General features: G+C 34.8%; 1 protein-coding gene across 2 annotated transcripts in view; it reads right to left on the bottom strand.

Annotated features, from left to right (window-relative positions):
* The window catches only part of cntnap2a (contactin associated protein 2a), a 350,688-nt gene extending 329,907 nt beyond the window's left edge, over window positions 1–20,781 (bottom strand). For both annotated transcript variants that reach the window (XM_058059946.2, XM_058059947.2), the window contains exon 1: window positions 20,381–20,781. In XM_058059946.2, coding sequence (XP_057915929.2) covers window positions 20,381–20,480 — 100 coding nt within the window. In that variant the 5' untranslated portion in view covers window positions 20,481–20,781. The remainder of the gene's footprint in view (window positions 1–20,380) is intronic.
* Between the last annotated feature and the right edge of the window lie 3,752 nt (window positions 20,782–24,533).

The following is a 24,533-nucleotide window of genomic DNA, read 5'->3' as shown; positions in this document are numbered from 1 at the left end:
GACTGCTGCAAAAACACCAGTCAAAGATCTTCTACAGGACAGGAGAACTTTGCTCTTAAAAGGACTTACTGGAAGAAAATGCTTGTCAAAGATCCTCTATGCAACAAGACTACCTATAAATGACAGGACTGCTGCAAAAACACCAGTCAAAGATCCTCTATAGGACAGGAGAACTTTGCTCTTAAAAGGACTTACTGGAAGAAAATGCTTGTCAAAGATCCTTTATGCAACAAGACTACCTATAAATGACAGGACTGCTGCAAAAACACAGTCAAAGATCCTCTTTCGGACAGAAGAACTCTACTCTTGAAGGACTTACTGACAAAATGCTTGTCAAAGATCCTCTATGCAACAAGACCACCGCTAAATGACATGACTGCTACAAAAACACCAGTCAAAGATCTATGCAAAAAAACATTATGCTCTATTTAAGGCTGCAAAAATGCTTGTCAAAGATCCTCTATATCAGACATGTCCAAAGTCCGGCCCCCGGGCCAATTGCGGCCCGTGGACAAATTTTTACCGGCCCGCGGCCTCTATCATGAAATCAATAATATGCGGCCCGCCATCACTGTTGACCACAGTATAAAATACATGTGTACAAAAAGCTATTTTTCATTTCACCAGAAGATGGCAGTAGCCCTGTGGCCGCACTCTGGCCGCCGTGACCCTTGGCCTTGCGTGATCGTTTCAGCCCAGCCCATTTCTAACATGGCGACTGTAAACAAAAAAAGGAAAGTTGACCGCGAGGGCCGCCGCTTCCAGGACAAGTGGAAATTTGAGTATTTTTTCACTGAAATACGAAACAACTGTGTCTGCCTAATTTGCCAAGAGACCGTGGCTGTTTTCAAGGAATTCAACATCAAGAGGCACTACCAGACGAAACATGCTAGCTACGACAAGCTAACTGGGAACGAACGCGGTGAAAAAGTGAAGCAACTGGAAGCTGTTTTAACGGCACAGCAAAGCTTTTTCACAAGAGCCCGTGAGTCAAATGAAAATGCCACAAAGGCAAGCTACGAAGTGGCAACGCTGATTGCAAAGCACTGCAAACCTTTCACTGAGGGTGAATTTATTAAAGACTGTGTAATGAAAATGGTTGAGAAAATTTGTCCCGCGAAGAAGCAAGAGTTTGCCAATATTTGCCTGGCTCGTAATACTGTGGTACGAAGAATTGAAGATTCCGCATGAGGACGAGACTGAGTGACTCTCACCTGCGTGACGTCTTGCGCATCAAAACCACTGCTCTTGAGCCAGACCTGGACTACATACTGCAGTCAAGATCCCAGTATCACCCTTCACATTAGTGCAGGCAAGATATTTGTTAAGTCCTCTGAGTTGAATAAATTCTTAAATCTCAGTTAATTAATTTTTTTGTGATGGTCAAAATCACAGTTTGAATATGCAGTGATCATTGTTTTGTTTTCAGCACTGTTCCTACAGTGAGCATATAATAGTGAATAATATGTAATGTTTCACATGAACTTAGATATCCTTGATAGTTTTCTTAATTTTTTGTGGTTTGTGATTTCGGTAAAAACCTAAACGTAAAAAAAAAAATGTAAAAGTAAAAGTATGCCATTTGTAATTAAAAAAAATCCCAAAAAGTTAATTTGTATTTAATGTTAATGGTTCAAAGAATGTCAGGCTAAATAGTCGGCCCCCACACATTTTCACCTTACCAAATCTGGCCCTCTTTGCAAAAAGTTTGGACACCCCTGCTCTATATGCAGGAGAACTCTACTCTTGAAGGACTTACTGAAAAAATGCTTGTCAAAGATCCTCTATACAACAAGACTACCTCTAAATGACATGACTGCTACAAAAACACCAGTCAAAGATCTATGCAAAAAAAAACCCATTCTGCTATGTTTAAGTCTGCAAAAAGGCTTGTCAAAGATCCTCTATACAGCAGGACTGCCCTGCTGTTTTAAAGGATTTACTGCAAAAACTGATCAAAGGCTCTCTACTGTAAACGTGTGCTGTTTTTAGGAATCTACTGTAAAGAAGTATTTAGAATGAAAAATGCTTGTCAAAGATCCTCTATGCAGCAAGACCAGGCTGTAGAAATACTAATCAAAGATCTTCTACGCAACAAAAGAAAACCTCCCTGCTGTTTTAAATGACCTACTGCCAAAACGCGAGTCAAAGATCATCTCTATAAGAGGACAGCTCTGCTGTTTAAGGATCTGCTACAAAAAAGCCTTGTCAAAGGACCTTTAGTCGCAAGACCGCTCTATTTCAAGGCTGTAAAAATGGTCAAAGATCCTCAATACGACAGGAGCTACTGCAAAAACACTCATCAAAGAGCCTGCAGGGTGTATTATTTCCCCCGTTGTTGTCATTGAGGAAGGACTCTGCTTTGAATCATGCATGTGCTAACAAGCCAGATGCACAACATGGACGCCAGCGGTAAATAACAACCCCAACTCTGCATCCTGGTACCTTAACAGAATCACCCATTACCACCCTCTTGGAGTGTGCGAGGTGCTAATGGTTTTGGATCCCCGTCAGGGAGCATCTGCGGCCTGGCTGTCCATTAGCTGGCTAACACACTCTGCTGACTAAACACCCAACAAACAGCTGCAGTGCCCTTGTGCACCGTTTGCTTTGCTTGGAAGAATTTTTAAAGACGTATGCATGCGTTGTGATCATCGGGGAGATGGAAAAAGCAAAAAATAAATCCATTCCAAAAGCTTATTGTTGTGGTAATGGTAATGGTTGAATTTCATTTGAACATGCATCAGATTACAATTGAATGCATCACATAATCAGTTCAGTTACACATGTCGAAAAGGAGTAGGAAGAAGCAAAGCTTATTAAATCCTACCCTGGTACTTTGGATTTGTTCACTTCCTGCTTTCCTAATATTTTTAAATTTTTTAATTTTTAAATTTTTAAATTTTTAAATTTTTAAATTTTTAAATTTTTAAATTTTTAAATTTTTTAATTTTTTAATTTTTTAATTTTTTAATTTTTTAATTTTTTCAATTTTTCATTTTTTTTTGTTGTCATTTTTTAGGTCAAATAACCAAATATTTTGGTTGTATCAACAATGTAAATCAAGTAATCGCAACTCATTTTCAAATAAAAAAATATTTGACCTAATAAAGAGAGTTCCCAAAACATTTGTTCACTTCCTGCTTTCCGAATATAGTTTCAGTTTTTTTTTCTTTTCTTTTTTATTTTTAAAATAGTTTTTGTCATTTTTTAGTTCAAATAACCAAATATTTTGGTTGTATCAACAATGTAAATCAAGTAATCTCAACTCATTTTCAAATCAGGTTAACAAATTATTTAAATTAATTTCAATTTATTTGTGAGTTGAATTTACTTGAGCTAATTAGTTAGACTAAATTAATGACAAAGTTTTTTTTCTTGAAATTTTTTTTTTTATTATTATTTTTTTTATTTTATTTTTGTCACATACCGAAAAACGAGGTGATATGACCATACAATGACAAGCAAAGCTTATTAAATCCTACCCCTTTACAATCAGTAACTGTTACATTTGTTCACTTCCTGCTTTCTGAATGTAGTTTAAGTTTTTTTTTTGTTTTTTTGTCATTTTTTAGGTCAAATAAGCAAATATTTTGGTTGTATCAACAATGTAAATCAAGTAATCTCAACTCATTTTCAAATCAGGTTAACAAACTATTTCAATTAATTTCAATTTAATTGTGAGTTGAATTTACTGGAGTTAATTAGTTAGACAAAATCAAAAGTGAGTTGAGATTACTTGAGTTCTATTGTTGATACAACAAAAACATTTGTTTATTTGACCTAATAAAGAAAGTTCCCGAAAAATCAGTATCTGTTACATTTGTTCACTTCCTGCTTTCCTAATATAGTTTAAGCTTTTGTTTTTTTTTATTTTATTTTATTTTATTTTTTATGTCATTTTTTAGGTCAAATAACCAAATATTTTTGTTTTATCGACAATGTAAATCAAGTAATCTGAACTAATTTTCAAATCAGGTTAACAAACTATTTCGATTAATTTCAATTTAATTGTGAGTTGAATTTACTTGAGTTAATTAGTTAGACTAAATCAAAAGTGAGTTGAGATTACTTGAGTTCTATTGTTGATACAATAAAAATATTTGGTTATTTGACCTAATAAGAAAGTTCCCAAAAAAATCAGTATCTGTTACATTTGTTCACTTCCTGCTTTCCTAATGTAATTTTTATATATATATATATATTTCTTTTTGTATTTCTTTTTTTATTTTTTACATTTCGGACCCATCAACATTAAAAATTACACTTGGTGAAGTGGTCAGGAGATCTGTGTTCAGAAAATTCAGTTTGTAACAAAAACTTAAAAAAACGCACGCAACAAAATCGCTCTGTGCCAGCTCCAACCTCCCTCCCCTGCTGAGCTTTTAGGGCAGCACTTTGCAACGTGTCTTCTTCTCCGGAGTCTATCGATCGCTTTGTAAAACAGCAAACAGCACTACGTGTTCTACAGCTGTGCTTGCATTGAGCGACACTAGAAATTCCACGCTATTTCGCATTTTCGGTACAGAGCCGCCATGTTTATTGTAGTGTAGTGTGAAGCCTACTGAGCTAGGAAGGTTGCCGACTTGACTAAATAAATCCATAAAATCAGATTTGATGCTTCCCGTCTGTCTGTGTGTGTGTCCTCGCGAGCATAACCGCCTGTCCCAGACGCAGATTAAAGATCTGAAACTGATCTGTGATCAGCCGTGCTGTAATCTTCTGTCATCATTTCCTCCGTGATGCCAGCAGACAGGATGACAATTTATTAAGCAATAGATATTCTAGCAAACTTGGACACACGAGTCGGAAATGTCAAGCGTACCACGCATTACACCCCGCACCCCACCCCCCCCACACTCACTCCCAGCGCAGATTAACCATCACTTTAATTGGGAATTAATTCAATTTCAAATTAATCAACTGCGCCGCTAAAGGATTGATTTGACTCTGTGCTTGCGGGGGCTTGCTGCCGCCGATATTTTCTTTGCAGCTGTAAATTGAGCTTATTTTTAATCAAGTCACACACACACAGCGGTTAGTAATTAATTATTTGACCTCTTTTCTCCCCAAAAGGTCGGGATTAACCAGGCGGGTGGGCGAGCAAATTTATAGATAGAGAGCAAGGGAAAGAAAGCGATTGATGTTGAAGCCATCATTTAGAGGACGATGGTGAAAAAACATTTATATTTGTATTACAAGATGGCCTTTGATGCCAAATTATTTTTATTTTTATTTTTATTTTTATTTTTATTTTTATTTTTATTTTTATTTTTATTTTTATTTTTATTTTTATTTTTATTTTTTTTTTTTTTTTTTTTTTTATTTTTATTTTTATTTTTATTTTTATTTTTTTTTATTTTTATTTTTATTTTTATTTTTATTTTTATTTTTATTTTATTTATTTTTATTTATTTATTTTTTTTGTATTTTTATTTACGCAAAATGCAAGTATTTTAGTATAGCGACCGCTCCACGTCAGCTGGGATAGGCTCCAGCATACCTTATAAAATGAATGGATGGATGAATGTTGGTATAATTGTTTAAATACTTTTTTTTTTACTTTTTAGTAAGGAACTAATATTTTCCTGAAACTTACCCATGTTTTAATGCTGATTACTTAAGGTAGAAAAACAAAAAATATTCTGTGTACTTTGAAAGATTAGTCAAAGTCAAACTGTTTTGTGGTTGCATGCGGCCGATTATCAGTAAAAAAAAAATACATATTTACGCAAAATGTAAGTATTTTAGTATAGCGACCGCTCCACTCAGCTAGGATAGGCTCCAGCATACCTCATAAAATGAATGGATGGATGGATGTTGGTAAAATTGTTAAAATACTTTTTTTTTTTTACTTTTTTAGTAAGGAACTAATATTTTCCTGAAACTTACCTATGTTTTTTTGCTTATTACGTATGCAAAATGTAAGTATTTTTTGCCTGAATTAAGCATTTTCAAACCCGGAGAAAACCCACACACGGATGCCCGAGCGGGGACTTGAACCCTGGTCTCCTAGATGTGTGGCCTGCGCGCTAACCACTCACTTTACAGTCATATCGCCCATTATAACAGATAAAATCAGAGAAAACGAGCCATTAAAAACATAAATGCGCCACGGTACCGGTACTGGCCCCTGACCCGGCAGTTGGGGACCCATGGTCTAAAATCTTAATCTTCTGCAACACAGGAAATCAACAATCCCTATTTGGGCACTTCCAAAATCATGCATGTTAAATAAAATTAAGGAATTAAAATCCATCATCTAGGGCGGCACTGCTGTCGAGTGGTTAGCGCGCAGACCTCACAGCTCAGAGACCAGGATTCAATTCCACTCTCGGCCATCTCTGTGTGGAGTTAGCATGTTCTCCCCGTGCATGTGTGGGTTTTCTCCGGGTACTCCGGTTTCCTCCCACATTCCAAAAACATGCTAGCTTAATTCGCGACTCCAAATTGTCCATAGGTATGAATGTGAGTGTGAATGGTTGTTTGTCTATATGTGCCCTGGGATTGGCTGGTAGAAAATGAATGAATGAATGAATCTATCATCTAATCATGTATAATCTGTGCTTGTGAATAGTTCAATAAATGATAAGTTTAAGGGAAATCACACAAAAAAACAACATAGTAAAGCGCAAAAAGCTGACGTTAGAGCGAGAAAGAAAAAAAAATGAACAAGGGAAAATTGAGCGCTAACCTGAGTAAATAAATCCTTCGGCGATGGGAGAGAGGAATAGAGGGAGGAGGCAGAACAGCATGAAGTGCATGCACGCAGAAGAAGACAAATGGAGGGGGGCTCAAAGTAGTCGATTTAAAAGGAGTCGAACGTGGAGAAGGCGGCACGTGGAGGGAAAGCGGTGACCCGCGTCTAAGCTGCGGCACCTTGAACCGGAGCTTTATGGAGCAGACCACATCAATGTCAAGGCTTTTGTCCCGGTGCACGAAAGCGAGAGACATTTTTAACCACAGACACACTTCAGCACGACCCGTTTTTGAAACTCGGCAGCTTAGCCACGAGGCTATCCGACACCTCGATGACTGTGCATTTATGGCAGTGTAAGCGGAGCGCCACTTAAAATGCAACGTACAGTACTACAGTTGGGTTGAATATAGAGCAAGACTTCCATGTTTAGTCAATGAGAGTGAGAGTTGAACAGATGTTACGCCGTGGATTTTCACTTGTAATCCGATTCGTTGGGCCGCCATGCACGGTGTCAGATGGGTTAATGTCGCAGAATATAGGTTAAACTCGGAGGAAAGGCTTCCTCAATCTCAACCACCCTGTAGAATAAATACAATGATACAGTACTATGGGTGACCATTCATTTTCAATGGGAATGTGTCACATAAAATATGAACTTACGGCAATTATAATGGTAATGGTTTTAATTAATTTCAATATTGATTGTTTATATGTATTTTTTATTTAATTTTTTTTATTTTTTATTTTTTATTTTTTATTTTTTATTTTTTATTTTTTATTTTTTATTTTTTATTTTTTATTTTTTATTTTTTATTTTTTATTTTTTTTTTTTTATTTTTTTTTTTTATTTTTTTTTTTCCTAATATAGTTTAAGTTATTCTTTATTTTATTTTTTTTATTAAATTTTGTTTTGTTTAATTACATTTTAGGCGGCATTATGAATTATCCTCACTGACCTTTTTTGCAGTACATTTAGCAAGACTCTTGGTAATGGTTCACTTTCATTTGAACATGCATCAGATTACAATTGAATGCATCACATAATCAGTTCACAGTTCCACATGTCCAAAAGGAGTAGGAAGAAGCAAAACTTATTAAATCCTACCCCTCCATCTGGTACTTTTACAATCAGTAACTGTTACATTTGTTCACTTCCTGCTTTCCTAATATAGTTTATTTTTTTATTCTTTATTTTTTGTTTATTTATTTATTTTTTTCCCCTAATATAGTTTGTTATTTTTATTTAATTTTTTTTTATTAAATTTTGGTTTGTTTAATTACATTTTAGGCGGCATTATGAATTATCCTTACTGACCTTTTTTGCAGTACATTTAGCAAGACTCTTGGTAATGGTAATGGTTCACTTTCATTTGAACATGCATCAGATTACAATTGAATGCATCACATAATCAGTTCACAGTTCCACATGTCCAAAAGGAGTAGGAAGAAGCAAAGCTTATTAAATCCTACCCCTCCATCTGGTACTTTTACAATCAGTAACCGTTACATTTGTTCACTTCCTGCTTTCCTAATATTAATTTTTTTTTAGTTTTTAGTTTTTAGTTTTTTTCCAATATAGTTTAAATTATTTTTTATTTATTTATTTTTTTAAATTTTGGTTTGTTTAATTAATTTTTAGGCAGCATTATGAATTATCCTTACTGACCTTTTTTGCAGTACATTTAACAAGTGAAGATTGCTTTTGTAGTTATTACCCCATATTTCCACACAATAAATAAGATATGGAAAAACCAGAGAGCAATAAAGAGTGTGGAGTCATTTCTGACAATATTGAAATATTTCTGGCCACCTTATGTTGTATATTTATAATATGAGGTTTCCAGCTCATATTTTCATCTATTGTGATCCCCAGAAATTAATTTTCCTTTACAACATTTTCTTTATGATGAAAAATCTGTGTTCACACAATTAAAACGTTTCGCTGATACTCAATCAAGCAAGAAATCACCCTCGTCAGTCATGCTAAATTAACTCAAAGGTCAAATGTATTCCCAAAAAAATATCCGTGCCCCTTTAATTATGATTATTATTGACCATTTTTATTTGAAGCAAACTGTGTACTAATGCAGTTAGCCTAAACAGCAACATGGCGTCCTAATTAAAACATGATGAAATTTAACCACGTTCATCAATAACTATTAGCTTTAACAGTAACGCATTGATCGCAAGGCCTCACCCGACGCATATCGACTTTTACATCGACTTTTATCACCGCGCTCCTACACGGGTATTTATCGACAACCAATAGCATCCCGATAGGAACCCCGGCCAGACACAATAGTGATCAGAATTCCGGCGCCGACTTCCTGGATGAAATTGGCGGTGTTTGTATGTGGGAAGCAGTGTTGGCGAGAGGGTGGGTGTGGGGGGTGGGATCATGTTCCTGTCGTTATACGAGCGAATCCTGTTTCATCGCTTGGACATGAGACAACTCCATTAAACGCTGAGCGAGAATTGGATGCGGTTCAAGTGTATGTAGAGGAAGTATTACCCAGTTGGTGCGACTGGCAACCTCTCCACTGTTAGGAGGAGGTGGGTTTTGTTAGTTATTATTATTGTTATTATTCATTCATTTTCTACAGCTTATCCTCACGAGGGTCACAGGGGAATGCTGGAGCCTATCCCAGCTGTCTTCGGGCGAGAGGCGGGGTACACCCTGGACTGGTCGCCAGCCAATCACGGGGCACATATAGACAAACAACCATTCACACTCACATTCATACCTATTTTTATTATTATTCATTCATTCATTTTCTACCGCTTATCCTCACAAGGGTCGTGGGGGGAATGCTGGAGCCTATCCCAGCTGTTTTGGGGTGAGAGGTGGATTACACCCTGGACTGGTGGCCAGCCAATCACAGGGCACATATAGACAAACAACCATTCACACTCACATTCATACCTATTATTATTATTATTAGTAGTAGTTGTTGTTGTATTATTATTATTAGTAGTAGTAGTAGTATTGTTTTGAGTATTATTCTGTTATTATTATTATATTATTATTATTATTAATAATAATAATAATATTATTATAATAATATTATTATTATTATTATTTATTATAGTATTATTCTATCGTTATTATTGTTAGTAGTAGTAGTAGTATTGTTGTTAGTATTATTCTATTATTATTATTACATTATTGTTAGTAGTAGTAGTATTTGTATTATTAGTATTATTAGTATTAGTATTATTATTAGTAGTAGTAGTAGTAGTAGTAGTATTGTTTTTGGTATTATTCTGTTGTTATTATATTATTATTAGTAGTAGTAGTATTAGTAGTAGTAGTATTAGTAGTAGTAGTATTGTTTTTACTATTTTATTATTAGTAGTAGTAGTAGTAGTAGTATTAGTAGTAGTAGTATTGTTTTTAGTATTGTTTTTAGTATTATTCTATTGTTATTATTATTATATTATTGTTATTAGTAGTAGTAGTAGTATTGTTTTTACTATTTTATTATTATTATTATTATTATTAGTAGTAGTAGTAGTAGTAGAATTGTTTTTACTTTTATTATTATAAGTAGAAGTAGTAGTAGTAGTAGTATTGTTTTTACTATTTTATTATTATTATTATTAGTAGTAGTAGTATTAGTATTATTATTAGTAGTAGTAGTAGTATTGTTTTTACTATTTTATTATTATTAGTAGTAGTAGTATTAGTAGTAGTAGTATTGTTTTTAGTATTGTTTTTAGTATTATTCTATTGTTATTATTATATTATTGTTATTAGTACTAGTAATGTTTTTACTATTTTATTAGTAGTAGTAGTAGTAGTAGTAGTAGTAGTAGTAGTAGAATTGTTTTTACTATTATTATTATTATAAGTGTACTGGAATGAATGAAAACAGGAAAAAGGCTGCATGTTGATTCATATTGTAAAATCACCAAGGGGGATTTGAGTATTAGATAATAGGAAAAGAGAACATCTCCCCAGCCCCCCCACCCCCCCACCCCCCATCACTGTGCCTCAAGCTGTCTTTCCTTATTCTTCTTCTGTTTTTTTTTCTTAACCAGAAACACTTATTTCTTTCTTCTCCGGCTTCTCCCGTCGTGAAATCACACTCTCCACCCGAGCAAAGATTGTCAAACGGAGACGATCCACTCTGACAAGAGCACATTACGCTACGATAACGTTCAGATCTCATGCATACAAACACACACAACCTCCAACTATAAAAAGACGCATGGCTTCTCTGATGGTTGCTTGGCGAGGGATAATTCAGCTGTTTAAGGAAATTAGAGGTGTCACATGATGAGGTGATCCATGAGGTTGGGTCGACCAGAAGATGACGTTTTACTTAAGAAAAAGTACAATAAAAAAATATGACATTATTATTGCAATGTGATCATTTCATTTCTGCACAGTGTGTGTGTGTATGCTAGCAGCCCCGCCTCCACCCGCAGAGACAGATGACAAGAGGGCTCGCTCCATTCATGCCGTTGTTCTATGGAACAAGCATCAAGGTGCTGAAACCAAAGGAAGCGGAGGAACATGACGCATGCAAATGGCAAAATTATTGAACAAATATTGTAAAATTATTAAATTATTATTAATAATAATAATATAATGATATTATGAATAATAATATTTAATTATTAATATATAATATAATGGCTCCCGAATGGAAACATTGACTTGAATCAAGTTTAGTACGGCCTGATGATATTTTGAATATTATAAAATATATTATATTATAAAATATTATATATTATTTTATAATATTATTGTATAATATTATAAAATTATATTACTATAAAATTATATAAATTAAATAAGTTATTATTATTAAATAAATATTAATATTAAATAAATATTAAAACATTGAACTGGAATCAAGTTTAGTCTGGCCTGATGATATTTTGAATATTATAAAATATATTATATTATAAAATATTATATATTATTGTATAATATTATTGTATAATATTATAAAATTATATTACTATAAAATTATATAAATTAAATAAGTTATTATTATTAAATAAATATTATTATTAAATAAATATTAAAACATTGAACTGGAATCAAGTTTAGTCTGGCCTGACGATATTTTAAATATTATAAAATATATTATATTGTAAAATATTAAATATTATTTTATAATATTATACAATTATATTACTTTAAAATTATATAAATTATTATTATTATTAAATAAATATTATTATTAAATAAATTATATTAAAACATTAACCTTGAATCAAGTTTAGTACGGCCCAATATATGTAACATAATATAATATAATATAATATAAATGTATTAATAATTATAATAATTTTTTATATTAAATTATGGCTGATTTCCATTTTTTTGATTTCTTGATGAACTGGAAATGGCCCCAGGTCACATATTGGACACCACTGCTTTTGCACATGAATTTAATGTATGTATGACATGCATCCAGTGGCATCACAGTCAAAAAAATCATAACCATTTATTGATAAATTATCCAAAAATAAAGCCATTAGGACATTATATATGTCTCATACGGCATATCAGCAATTCTGCTTTTTTTATTATTGTTATTTTTACCCCCCCGAAAGGGCCACCATCTTGACACAAATCATCCGTAGATGACATCCAAAGTCAAATTCTTATCTATTAATCATAAACTAAGGTTAAATAAAGCTTGATGCAATGGAAATAAAGTGCTTTCTGCAAAGCAGGAGCATATAAGTCAAGCATTTTTTTATTTTATTTTTGTCCCTGAAGCACTGTTCAAAAGTTGTATTTTTTTGTGAGGGTTAAAATATTCATATGATGATGATGGGGGGGCTAAATGTAGACCTCTAAAAGAAGACGGCGTCAGTATGGCTGATGCATTTGAGGAGAGCCTGAAAAAACATGGATGGGATGGAAAACGAGAACGAGGGCACGGATTGTAAAGATGAGGCGAGTGATCATGGTTAGATGATTGCGAGTCGAAGACAAAAAAAAAAAGGAAGTGGCAGGGCTGGAAATCAGGAGTGATCAGTCCTTAACGGGCAGCCGGAGAAAGAGAAAGGAATCAGAGCGTAAATCGGAAACGGCTTTTCAACGAAAAATTGCAGCAAAATTAAACAATTTGACCTTGTTTTGACCATATTCAACAATGGAGGCAGTGGGAATCTCAGTGGAAAACACACACAGATACACACACACACACACACACACACACGAGGCAAAGCAGCTGAACAGCACGTATTGAGCTGATCTAATCTGACAAACCAGTCTGCCTAATCCTCCCCCTCCTAATGGGAGCCATTAGACTGCACACAGACAAAAACATTCAACGTGAATCAAGTTTAGTACGGCCGGAATATATTTTGAATATTATAAAATATATTATTTTATAAAATATTATAAAATAATATAACATATTATTTTATAATATTATAAAATTACATTATTATAAAATTATATAAATTAAATGAATTATTATTATTAAATAAATTATATTAAAACATTGAACTTGAATCAAGTTTAGTATGTCCCAACTATATTTTGAATATTATAAAATATATTATATAATCAAATATTATCAAATAATATTATTTATAATTTTATAATATTATGAAATAATATTATAAATTATATTATTATAAATTACAAAAAATTATTAAATTATTATTATTAAATAAATTATATTAAAATATTGAACTTGAATCAAGTTTAGTACGGCCAGACTATATTTTGAATATAATAAAATATATTAAATTATATCATAAAATAATATTATATATTATTTTATGATGTCATAAAATATTATAAAATTATGTTATTATAAAATTATACGAATTAAATAAATTATTATTATTAGATAAATTATATTGAAACATTGAACTTGAATCAAGTTTAGTATGGCCTGACTATATTTTGAATATTATAAAATATATTATATTGTAAAATATTATAAAATAATATTATATATAATTTATAATATTATAAAATTATATTATTATAAAATTATATTATTATAAAGTTATATAAATTAAATGAATTATTATAAAATCAATTATATTAAAACATTGAACTTGAATCAAGTTTAGTACAGCCTGACTATATTTTTAATATTATAAAATGTATAATATTATAAAATATTACAAAATAACATTATATAGAATTTTATAATATTATAAAATTATATTATTATAAAATTATGTAAATTAAATAAATTATTATTATTAAATAAATTATATTATAAAATAATATATAAAACTTTAATATTTTTACTATATTTAAAAAACGATAACTGCAAAAAAATGGCTGTACAGGAAATGCTTGACAACTAAGGCCACTAAATAACGTCATTTGGTTTGACAGCGTATAAAAGGAACGTTAGAGAAGAAGAGTTACCCTGAAGGTAGCAGCAGACTGATGTCTTTGTCAAATGGCCTGGCATGCTTAATGGGATGAGAAAAGGCTAATCTGATTCTATATCAGACAGGCGCTAGGGGCAGCCCATTTAGCCACCCACGATGTGGCACCGACTTAAAGACTTAAAAAAAAAAAACACTTTACTTCACACGACTGGCAACTTTAGAATAAAATTTATAGAAAGGTTGGACGTATCTTATTCACTACCATTAAAAGTTTGGGATCACTGCAAATTTCTTTGTTTTCCGAAGAAAAACTAATTTTCATTCATTTCACAAACAATTAAAATTAATCAGATGATTAATTAATTATCTACATATTTGCATAGAGGCCTACTATCAACAACTGTCAGTCATCTGCATCAACTTCCTGGTATGGCTGCTAATCCAAGTTCATCATTGCCTTAGTTCCTGGTTCATGCTTTTATTTTGTATTCGCTTCCTGGGTTGCCCTGTTCTGGTGTATGTTCTTCCATGACGGGACGGCACGCTTCCTGTTTCGGTGTCTGCTCTTAAATGGCGGGACGGCACGCTTCCTGTTTCGGTGTCTGCTCTTAAATGGCGGGACGCCACACTTCCTGTTTCGGTGTCTGCTCTTAAATGGCGGGACGCCACACTTCCTGTTTCGGTGTCTGCTCTTTCATGGTGGGGCACCAAACTTCCTGTTTCGGTGTCTGCTCTTTCATGGTGGGACTCCACACTTCCTGTTTCGGTGTCTGCTCTTTCATGGTGGGACGCCGCACTTCCTGTTCCGGTGTATGCTCTTCCATGACGGGACGCCACACTTCCTGTTCTGGTGTATGCTCTTCCATGACGGGACGCCACACTTCCTGTTCCGGTGTCTGCTCTTTCACGGCAGGACGCCACACTTCCTGTTCTGGTGTATGCTCTTCCATGACGGGACGCCACACTTCCTGTTCCGGTGTTTGCTCTTTCACGCTGGGATGCCACACTTCCTGTTCCGGTGTTTGCTCTTCCATGACGGGACGCCACACTTCCTGTTCCGGTGTATGCTCTTCCATGACGGGACGCCACACTTCCTGTTCCGGTGTTTGCTCTTTCATGGTGGGATGCCACACTTCCTGTTTCGGTGTATGCTCTTCCATGACGGGACGGCACGCTTCCTGTTTCAGTGTCTGCGCTTTCATGGTGGGACGCCATACTTCCTGTTTCGGTGTTCGCTCTTTCACGGCAGGATGCCACACTTCCTGTTTCGGTGTATGCTATTCAATGGCAGGACGGCACGCTTCCTGTTCTGGTGTATGCTCTTCCATGACGGGACAGCACGCTTCCTGTTTCGGTGTATGCTCTTCCACGGCAGGACGCCACACTTCCTGTTCCGGTGTATGCGCTTCCATGACAGGACGCCACACTTCCTGTTCCGGTGTCCGCTCTTCCACAGCTGCCCTGGGGTAGTCTGATGGAAAAACATGGCTACCAAAACATGGTGACCACCGCCAAACATTCCTTATTCACATATCCGTGTGGGCGGAACAGCTCGAATCGACTTCCTGTTTCTGGCCACTACCACCCACAATAATAGGAATATCTACTTCGGCTAACATACACAACACCAAACTGACTTCGGTTATTCCTGACCGGAATAACCTTGGGAGTCTTGGGAGTCCGACTTAATTACAGCGCCGCCATGTGGTACTGTATATAATTCATATAAATATCACACAATAACAGCGTACATGTTACTAAATATTCACCAGCAGCTCAACATCAGAGACAGGAAATGAACACGCAAAGCCATCAAAAGAGACCTTGAACGACACCTCATTACATCGTGCATCCATGCGACTCTCCAAACTTTTTTCCCACCCACTTCCATAAGCGTGCGTGTGTCCAAGTGTGCGTTCATACTCTTTGCTGGAGCGCAACAGATCCCGCCAATTGATACCACACTGAGGCAGCCAATTAAGTGACAGGGGAACCACATGATAAAGCTGACGAACGCTTCAGGCGTATTGCGAGCGTAGGAGAGAAATCTCAGGCTTACAGCAGAATGAAATCAATCGGGGGTGCACATATGTATAGGTATGTAAATAGAATGCAAATTCACTTAAAAATATACGCACAAAAAGAAACGGATCGGGAAGCGGCATCCATAAATCTGTATTGGCTTTTTTATGGTTTGCTGCCTTAAAATTTGGATTAAATCTAGCTAATTATTTCAGGTCATTTCAACACACAACTAAGTTTCTACAACTTAAAAAAACAAGTTCACGTGATTTATTGATTTGTTGTGGGAACTTCATTTTTTTATGTCAAATAAACAAATATTTTAAAAATATTTTTATATTTTTTTTAGTATTTTTTTATATTTTTTTAAAGTTGTATCAACAATGTAAATCAAGTAATCTCAACTCATTTTCAAATCAAGTTAACAAATTGAATTCAATTAAAATTAATTTCCTAATATAGTTTAATTTTTTTTTTCCTTTTTTAAAATTTTCATTTTTTATTTTTTATTTTTTATTTTTTATTTTTTATTTTTTATTTTTTATTTTTTATTTTTTATTTTTTATTTTAGTCACGTACCGAACTAAGAGGTGATATGACCATACATTGAATTAATTACATCCTATCCCTCCATCTGGTACTTTTACAATCAGTAACTGTTACATTTGTTCACTTCCTGCTTTCCTTTCTTTTTTTAAATTAAAAAAAAATTCATTTTTTAAGTCAAAAAAACAAATATTTTGGTTCTACCAACAATGTAAATCAAGTAATCCCAACTCATTTTCAAATCAGGTTAACAAATTAAATAAAATTAAAATTACTTTCCTAATATATTTTAAGTTTTTTTTCTTTTTTTAATTTTATTTTTAATTTTATTTTATTTTTGTCACGTACCAAATTCAAGGTGATATGACCATACAATGCATTAATTAAATCCTACCCCTCCATCTGGTACTTTTACAATCAGTAACTGTTACATTTGTTCACTTCCTGCTTTCCTTTCTTTTTTTAAATTAAAAAAAAATTCATTTTTTAAGTCAAAAAAACAAACATTTTGGTTCTACCAACAATGTAAATCAAGTAATCCCAACTCATTTTCAAATCAGGTTAACAAATTAAATAAAATTAAAATTAATTTCCTAATATATTTTAAGTTTTTTTTCTTTTTTTAATTTTATTTTTAATTTTATTTTATTTTTGTCACGTACCAAATTCGAGGTGATATGACCATACAATGCATTAATTAAATCCTACCCCTCCATCTGGTACTTTTACAATCAGTAACTGTTACATTTGTTCACTTCCTGCTTTCCTCATATAGTTTCAGTTGTTTTTTTCTTTTTAATTTTTTGGTGTCATTTTTTAGGTCAAATAACCAAATATTTTGGTCAAGTAATCAAGTAATCTCAACTCAAACTCCCAAAACATTTGTTCACTTCCTGCTTTCCTAATATAGTTATTCCTATATAGTTATTTTTTCTTTTTTTAATTTTTTTTTTGTCATTTTTTAGGTCAAATTACCAAATATTTTTGTTGTATCAACAATGTAAATCAAGTAATCACAACAAATTTTCAAATCAAGTTAACAAATTATTTCAATTAATTTCAATTTAATTGTGAGTTTAATTTGAGCAAATTAGTTGAAAAGTGAGTTGAGATTACTTGAGTTCTTTTGTTGATACAACAAAAATATTTGTTTATTTGACCTAATAAAGAAAGTTCCCAAAACATTTGTTCACTTCCTGCTTTCCTAATATAGTTTCAGTTTTTTTTTGTTTTTTTTGTTTTTGTTTTTTTTGTTTTTTTTGGTAATTTTTTTAGGTCAAATAACCAAATATTTTGGTTGTATCAACAATGTAAATCAAGTAATTGTTTATTTGACCTAATAAAGAAAGTTCCCAAAACATTTGTTCACTTCCTGCTTTCCTAATATAGTTTTTTTTTTTTTTAATTTTTTTGGTATTTTTTTTTACGTCAAATAACCAAATATTTTGGTTGTATCAACAATGTAAATCAAGTAATCTCAAGTCATTTTCAAATCAGCAGTCTAAGGTCTCCCACTTGAAGTACAGACAAAGTTCTTGAAACCAACCTTAAAGACAAAGTAAGAAACTCCAGAAAAGGGATCAATAAACAAGAAATGACTGTAAGGGACTACGGGGGGGGGCTAGAGTGGGGGGGGGGGGGCAAAAAAGACACTGTCCTCGCTTTTGCTCATGCACAGGCACGCTCCAACGTCCCCTCTAAGAAGCTGACAAAGTCCGTCGGATGGCAAGATTAATGAGACACATCTCGGGACACACTCAGTCGGCACCCGGGGGGGCTGGGGGGGGTCGATTTTGGGTTGCCTGGCATACAGTGAATGCATCGGTATCACACTGAAGCCCTCAGATTACTGCCTCGGTCATCAGCTGCAACAGTGTATGCATTATTATTGGTGGTGCAATTATGTATACACAACACCTCATTACTACACATGTCTGAAAAGGAGCAGGAAGAAGCAGAGCTTATTAAATCCTACCCCTTCTCCACGCCAGAGCAGTTACCAATTCATTCATTCATTTTCTACCACTTATCCTCAGGAGCCTATCCCAGCTGTCTTAGGTCAACAGGCGGGGTACACCCTGGACTGGTCGCCAGCCAATCACAGGGCACATATAGTCAAACAACCATTCACACTCACATTCATACCTATGGACAATTTGGAGTCGCTAATTAACCTAGCATGTTTTTGGAATGTGGGAGAAAACCGGAGTACCCGGAGAAAACCCGGGGAGAACATGCAAACTCCACACAGTGGAATTGAACCCTGGTCTCCTCGCTGTGAGGTCTGCACGCTAACCACTCGGTCGCCGTGCATCTGGAATAACTCTACATTATGTCTTATTTTCTCTTATTATGTCCATTACATTTGTTTAATATGAGTGTAAAAGTGACTATAGGGGTGTTATTTCATGTCTAGAGAGCTCTAATAATGTTAAGAACCATTTTTAGATAGTTTTCTATGTATTCATTTTCTTCCGCTTTTCCTCACGAGGGTCGCTGGAGCGAGAGACGGGGTACACCCTGGACTGGTGGCCAGCCAATCACAGGGCACATATAGACAAACAACCATTCACACTCACATTCATACCTATGGACAATTTGGAGTCGCTAATTAACCTAGCATGTTTTTGGGAATGTGGGAGGAAACCAGAGTACCCGGAGAAAACCCACGCATACACGGGGAGAACATGCAAACTCGAAGGTGGAATTGAACCCTGGTCTCCTAGCTGTGAGGTCTGCACGCTAACCACTCAGTCACCGTGCAGCTGGAATAACTCTAAATTATGTCTTATTTTCTCTTATTATGACCACTACATTTGTTTAATATGAGTGTAAAAGTGACTATAGGGGTGTTATTTCATGTCTAGAGGGCTCTAATAATGTTAAGAACAATTTTTCTATGCTCTAAATGTATTCATTTTCTTCCGCACGGGGAGAACATGCAAACTCGAAGGTGGAATTGAACATTGGTCTCCTAACTGTGAGGTCTACACGCTAACCACTTATCCACCGTGCCAATGTTACCAATTCAATAAGAGTCGCTAATTAACCTAGCATGTTTTTGGAATGTGGGAGGAAAACCGGAGTACCCGGAGAAAACCCACGCATGCACGGGGAGAACATGCAAACTCGAAGGTGGAATTGAACATTGGTCTCCTGCACGCTAACCACTCTGTCACTGTGCAGCTGGAATAACTCTAAATTATGTCTTATTTTCTCTTATTATGACCACTACATTTGTTTAATATGAGTGTAAAAGTGACTATAGGGGTGTTATTTCATGTCTAGAGGGCTCTAATAATGTTAAGAGTACCCGGAGAAAACCCACGCATACACGGGGAGAACATGCAAACTCCACACAGAGATGGCACGAGGGTGGAATTGAACCGTGGTCTTCTAGCTGTGAGGTCTGCACGCTAACCACTCGTCCACCGTGCCGCCGTTACCAATTCAATAAGTGATTATTTTTTTTAAATCACAGAATCTTACATAAGTCAAAACAATAAAAAAGAGTGGGTACATCGGATACCCCAACAAAACCCGAAGCAACCCCCAACCCCGCCAGCCAGCCAACCCACCTGGCAACCCACCTGGCACCTAGTCAAGTTTAGAACCAAATACCCAATTCAAAGTGCTTTAAATTCATGGGAATCCCTTGTGATACCTTCAAATACAAAAAAAAAAATTCAATTTTAGGAGACCCACAGGAGTGAACGTGTCCACGGGGGGGGGCATGTTGCTAAACACCCCCAGAAGAGGTCACAAACAGTAAATTCAACTTACGTGTAGTTGGCAAAGCTCCATGCAGACCGCTGACGTTGCAGAAAATCCACAAAGCTTCGAGCAGGAGCAGAAAAGCCGGTCCTCCGGCAGGACGGAGCATCTTCGCGGATGCTGATGAGAGCAGGAAAGGGGTTGGGTGGAAAGGGGATGGAGGGGGGGGGAGAAAACACCAGCAGAGTGGCGGTGCTGCTGAAAGCCACTCTGGCTGGCTGGCTGACTGGCTGGGTTGGTAGTTGATGACTGAAGAGGAGTGAAGCACCGCACTCTCTCCCTGTCTTTTCTCCCCCCCCTCCTCCTCCCCCTTCGTCTCTCTCCTCCCACAATGCAACGCAGTGACGCTCAGAAGGAGAGACAGTTGAGGGGTGAGACGCCAAGAGCTCCACTGGTTCCGGGGAAGCGTGTCAGTGCGCAGCTGATAGCGGCGCTCCGGTGCGCTGTCCGCGGTGCTGAACTTATCTGCCGCTCTCCCTCCCTCTCTCTCTTTCTCTCTCTCTCTCTCTCTCTCTTTCTCTCTCTTAAATGCCTTCGCTTGTCTCCCAGCCACATACTGCCCTCCTCCTTCTCCGAGAGGTGGTAGCCTGTTAGAAAATGAGAATGTGTCATAATTATCTCATTCCTCTATTCATTACTCGGTTATTAACATTTAAGTCCACTCCCAATTCAACTCAATGCTGTAAAAAAAAATCTATATTTTCAGCGAAACTCGAATTTCTGAGTCATTTTGTTGGTAATGGTAATAGTTTTATTTTATTTGAACATGCATCGGATTACAATTGAATGCATCACATAATCAGTTCACAGTTCCACAAAAGGAGTAGGAAGAAGCAAAGCTTATTAAATCTTACCCCTCCATCTGGTACTTTTACATTCAGTAACTGTTACATTTGTTCACTTCCTGCTTTCCTAATATAGTTTAAATTTTGTATTTTTGTATTTTTGTATTTTTGTATTTTTGTATTTTTGTATTTTTTATTTTTTCATTTTTTCATTTTTTCATTTTTGTTCACTTCCTGCGTTCCTAATATAGTTTAAGTTTTTTTTTTTTTTTTCTTATTTTTTTTACTTTTTTAAATTAATTATAATATAATATTTAAATTAATATTTCTAACATTTTATTTATTTCAATCATATTTTATGTAATTTAAAAATATTTTTTTTTATTTTAATTTATATGTTTTTATTTTTTCAATTTCACCCTCATGGATCAATGATTTGCAGCGGCAATAATTTCCATAAATTTTTTCTATCAAGCTAATTATTACTGCATGCTTTAAATGGGGAAAAAACAGCACCATCTGGTGGACAAATGTAAAAATCCCCAAAAATAATATGAATATTTTACTCAAATATTTTTTTTCAATCTCTAAACACACATGTTTGATATAGTGGATAATTAAATAATTATATTGTTTTTTTAATTTAAATTTATATTTATTTAAATATTGTAAATTTTTTATTTATTTAAATAATATTTTTATCTAATTTAAAAATATATTTTTTATTTAAATCTATACGTCTTTATTGTTTAAATTTGGGTCAATGATTGACAGCGGCAATAATTTCCACACATTTTTTTCAATAAGCTAATTATTGCTGCATGCTTTAAATGGGAAAAGAACAGCACCATCTGGTGGACAAATATAAAAATTCAAAAAAAGAAAGCTAGTTGTTTAAACAGAACTCTTAAAAGGATTGTTGTAGTTTTATAATAAAATAAATGTGGGGTCAAAAATTACATGGATTTTTGTCACAAGGAACAAATGTGTTGGTTTCTGGTGTCGTTTTGCTATTTTAGGCTAATTTATTTTAACAGTAGGATTTTAATTGTTAATATCCTTTGATAAATTTCACCTATATTCATCTGACCGCTAATGAGCCACATTTTTGGAGGGACAAAGTAAGCAGGAAGTAAAGCAAAGACTCACACACACAAAAGGAAATTTTCAAAATAAAACAGAAAAGTAGGAATTCATGAGATATGTTGGAAAGGTGAAATCAAAACACAAAGTAGACACATAACTGCACTCAAAATATTTAAGTATAAAAGTGGACAGGAATCTCAGCCTAAAACAGGAAGTAGACATTTCAAATCATCAGCATAATTAATTCAAGTGTTGATTTATTATGTCAGATATTTTTTCCAGTGACTTTGGCATATCTTCAGCCCTCTGATGTGCCAGTATTTTTTTGTTTTTCAGTGCTCTTTTTTTATTAGGGACGAGCACAAATGCGTTTGTCAATACATCATGCATGGTAATTTCTAGCCATCAGTCATCTTGACAGCAAACCCCAAAAAAGTTGATTAGCGGAGTGATGAATCACTACATGGACATTGTTGGTGTGTTTTCTGATTATGGAGACCAATACTTGGATAAAGCATTGTTAGATATTATTATTACACCATATTACACTTCTAAACTCTGATTGTGCTATGTGAGTGCCCATAACACTCACCCCCACTCAGCTCAGTGCATTTTCAGTCAAAAACTTGACCGCTGTGATTGTGCTATGTGAGTGTTTGTATGTTGCGAGTAGGCATCATTGATAAACAGACTCAGATAATGGAACAAACACAAAATCACATAGCACAATAAAAGTTGAGAAGCTATCTGACTGTAAATATTAGGCATAATTTTTGCATTATTCGTATCGCGTTGAGCTACTCTGAAAAGCAGGACTTCCACTGCAATAAAACATTATCTCCTCTGTGTTAGCTTTTTTGAATGATTGTGCTATGTGAGTGTGTGAATAAACATTTTTTTGATCAGCAGAACTATCAGACTGTAAATATTAGGCATCATTTTTGCATAATTTGTATCACGTTGAGCTACTCTGAAAAGCAGGACTTCCACTGCAACAAAACATTATCTTCCTGTAGTAGCTTTTTTGACTGATTGTGCTATGTGAGTGTGTGAATAAAAAAAAATTTGTTCAGCGGAACTATCAGACTGTAAATATTAGGCATCATTTTTGCATCATTCGTATCGCGTTGAGCTACTCTGAAAAGCAGGACTTCCACTGCAACAAAACATTATCTCCCTGTGGTAGCTTTTTTGACTGATTGTGCTATGTGAGTGTGTGAACAAACAATTTTTTGTTCAAAGAAAAGTCTCAGAAAATGCATATATATAATATTCAGTATTTAATAGTCCGTGTTATTACATGTGTCTCAAATGGTGTGTGTTTATCAAAAAGGTCTTCTCCTGGTACACACACTCACACAGCAAAATCAGGGTGCACTTTGGTTTTTCCTTAAATGTTTGTGTTTTTGTCCGAATTCAGCAATGATGACGTTAGAAAAATGGTAAAAAGTATTAGAATCATTGGGCAAATGTTGACACTAGTATTGACAGTATTGACACACACTCACATAGCACAATCAGGGTAGTGCAACACGAAAGGACTAATGGAAATACACTGCAAATATTGTTGTACACACACTCACATAGCACACTCAGGGTAGTGCAACACGAAAGGACTAATGAAAAAACACTGCAAATATTGTTGTACACACACTCACATAGCACAATCAGGGTTGTGCAACACGAAAGGACTAATGAAAATACACTGTAAATATTGTTGTACACACACTCACACAGCACAATCAGGGTAGTGCAACACAAAAGGACTAATGAAAAAACACTGCAAATATTGCCGTACACACACTCACACAGCACAATAAGAGTTGCCACAAAGTTCAATGGAAAAATATTAATATTTATTTCATGTTATCGTTATTTGCCACTGCCTCACCTGTGACACATCCTCTTTAGTTCTTTGCGCCGTTCCAGGAAGACAATAGGACGCTGCTACAGTTCAATCGACTCCCAAGAGAAACCGTGTGGAATTACCTTATGCTAATTAACGACCTTTGGTGTCAATCGTTGCAGGGACGATTTGCATGTACTGAAAATAGAGCAAGAACTTGGCGGTGTGGTTGTGGGGTGGAGGGGTACATTTGCACTTGTGTAAAACTGCTTGTTTTCCACGCATCGCAATACAAATCATGACGTGTGTTGTACAAATCACTGCTCAGTATGCTAATCAACGTGAGGAAGTTTCTTTGGTCTTGATCCCGTCTGTGATGCCACTGTAAAGTTTTGTTATGGTTTTGATGTTTCACATTTTTTTTTCTTTTTGAATAATCCAAAAA

Source organism: Doryrhamphus excisus, linkage group LG5, assembly GCF_037039965.1.
Source record: "Doryrhamphus excisus strain RoL-2023G ecotype Guam linkage group LG5, RoL_Dexc_Guam_v1.1, whole genome shotgun sequence".
Taxonomy (NCBI): Eukaryota; Metazoa; Chordata; class Actinopteri; order Syngnathiformes; family Syngnathidae; genus Doryrhamphus; species Doryrhamphus excisus.
The sequence above is the reverse complement of the archived record's forward strand: the minus strand, read 5'-3'. Positions and strand labels throughout refer to the sequence as shown.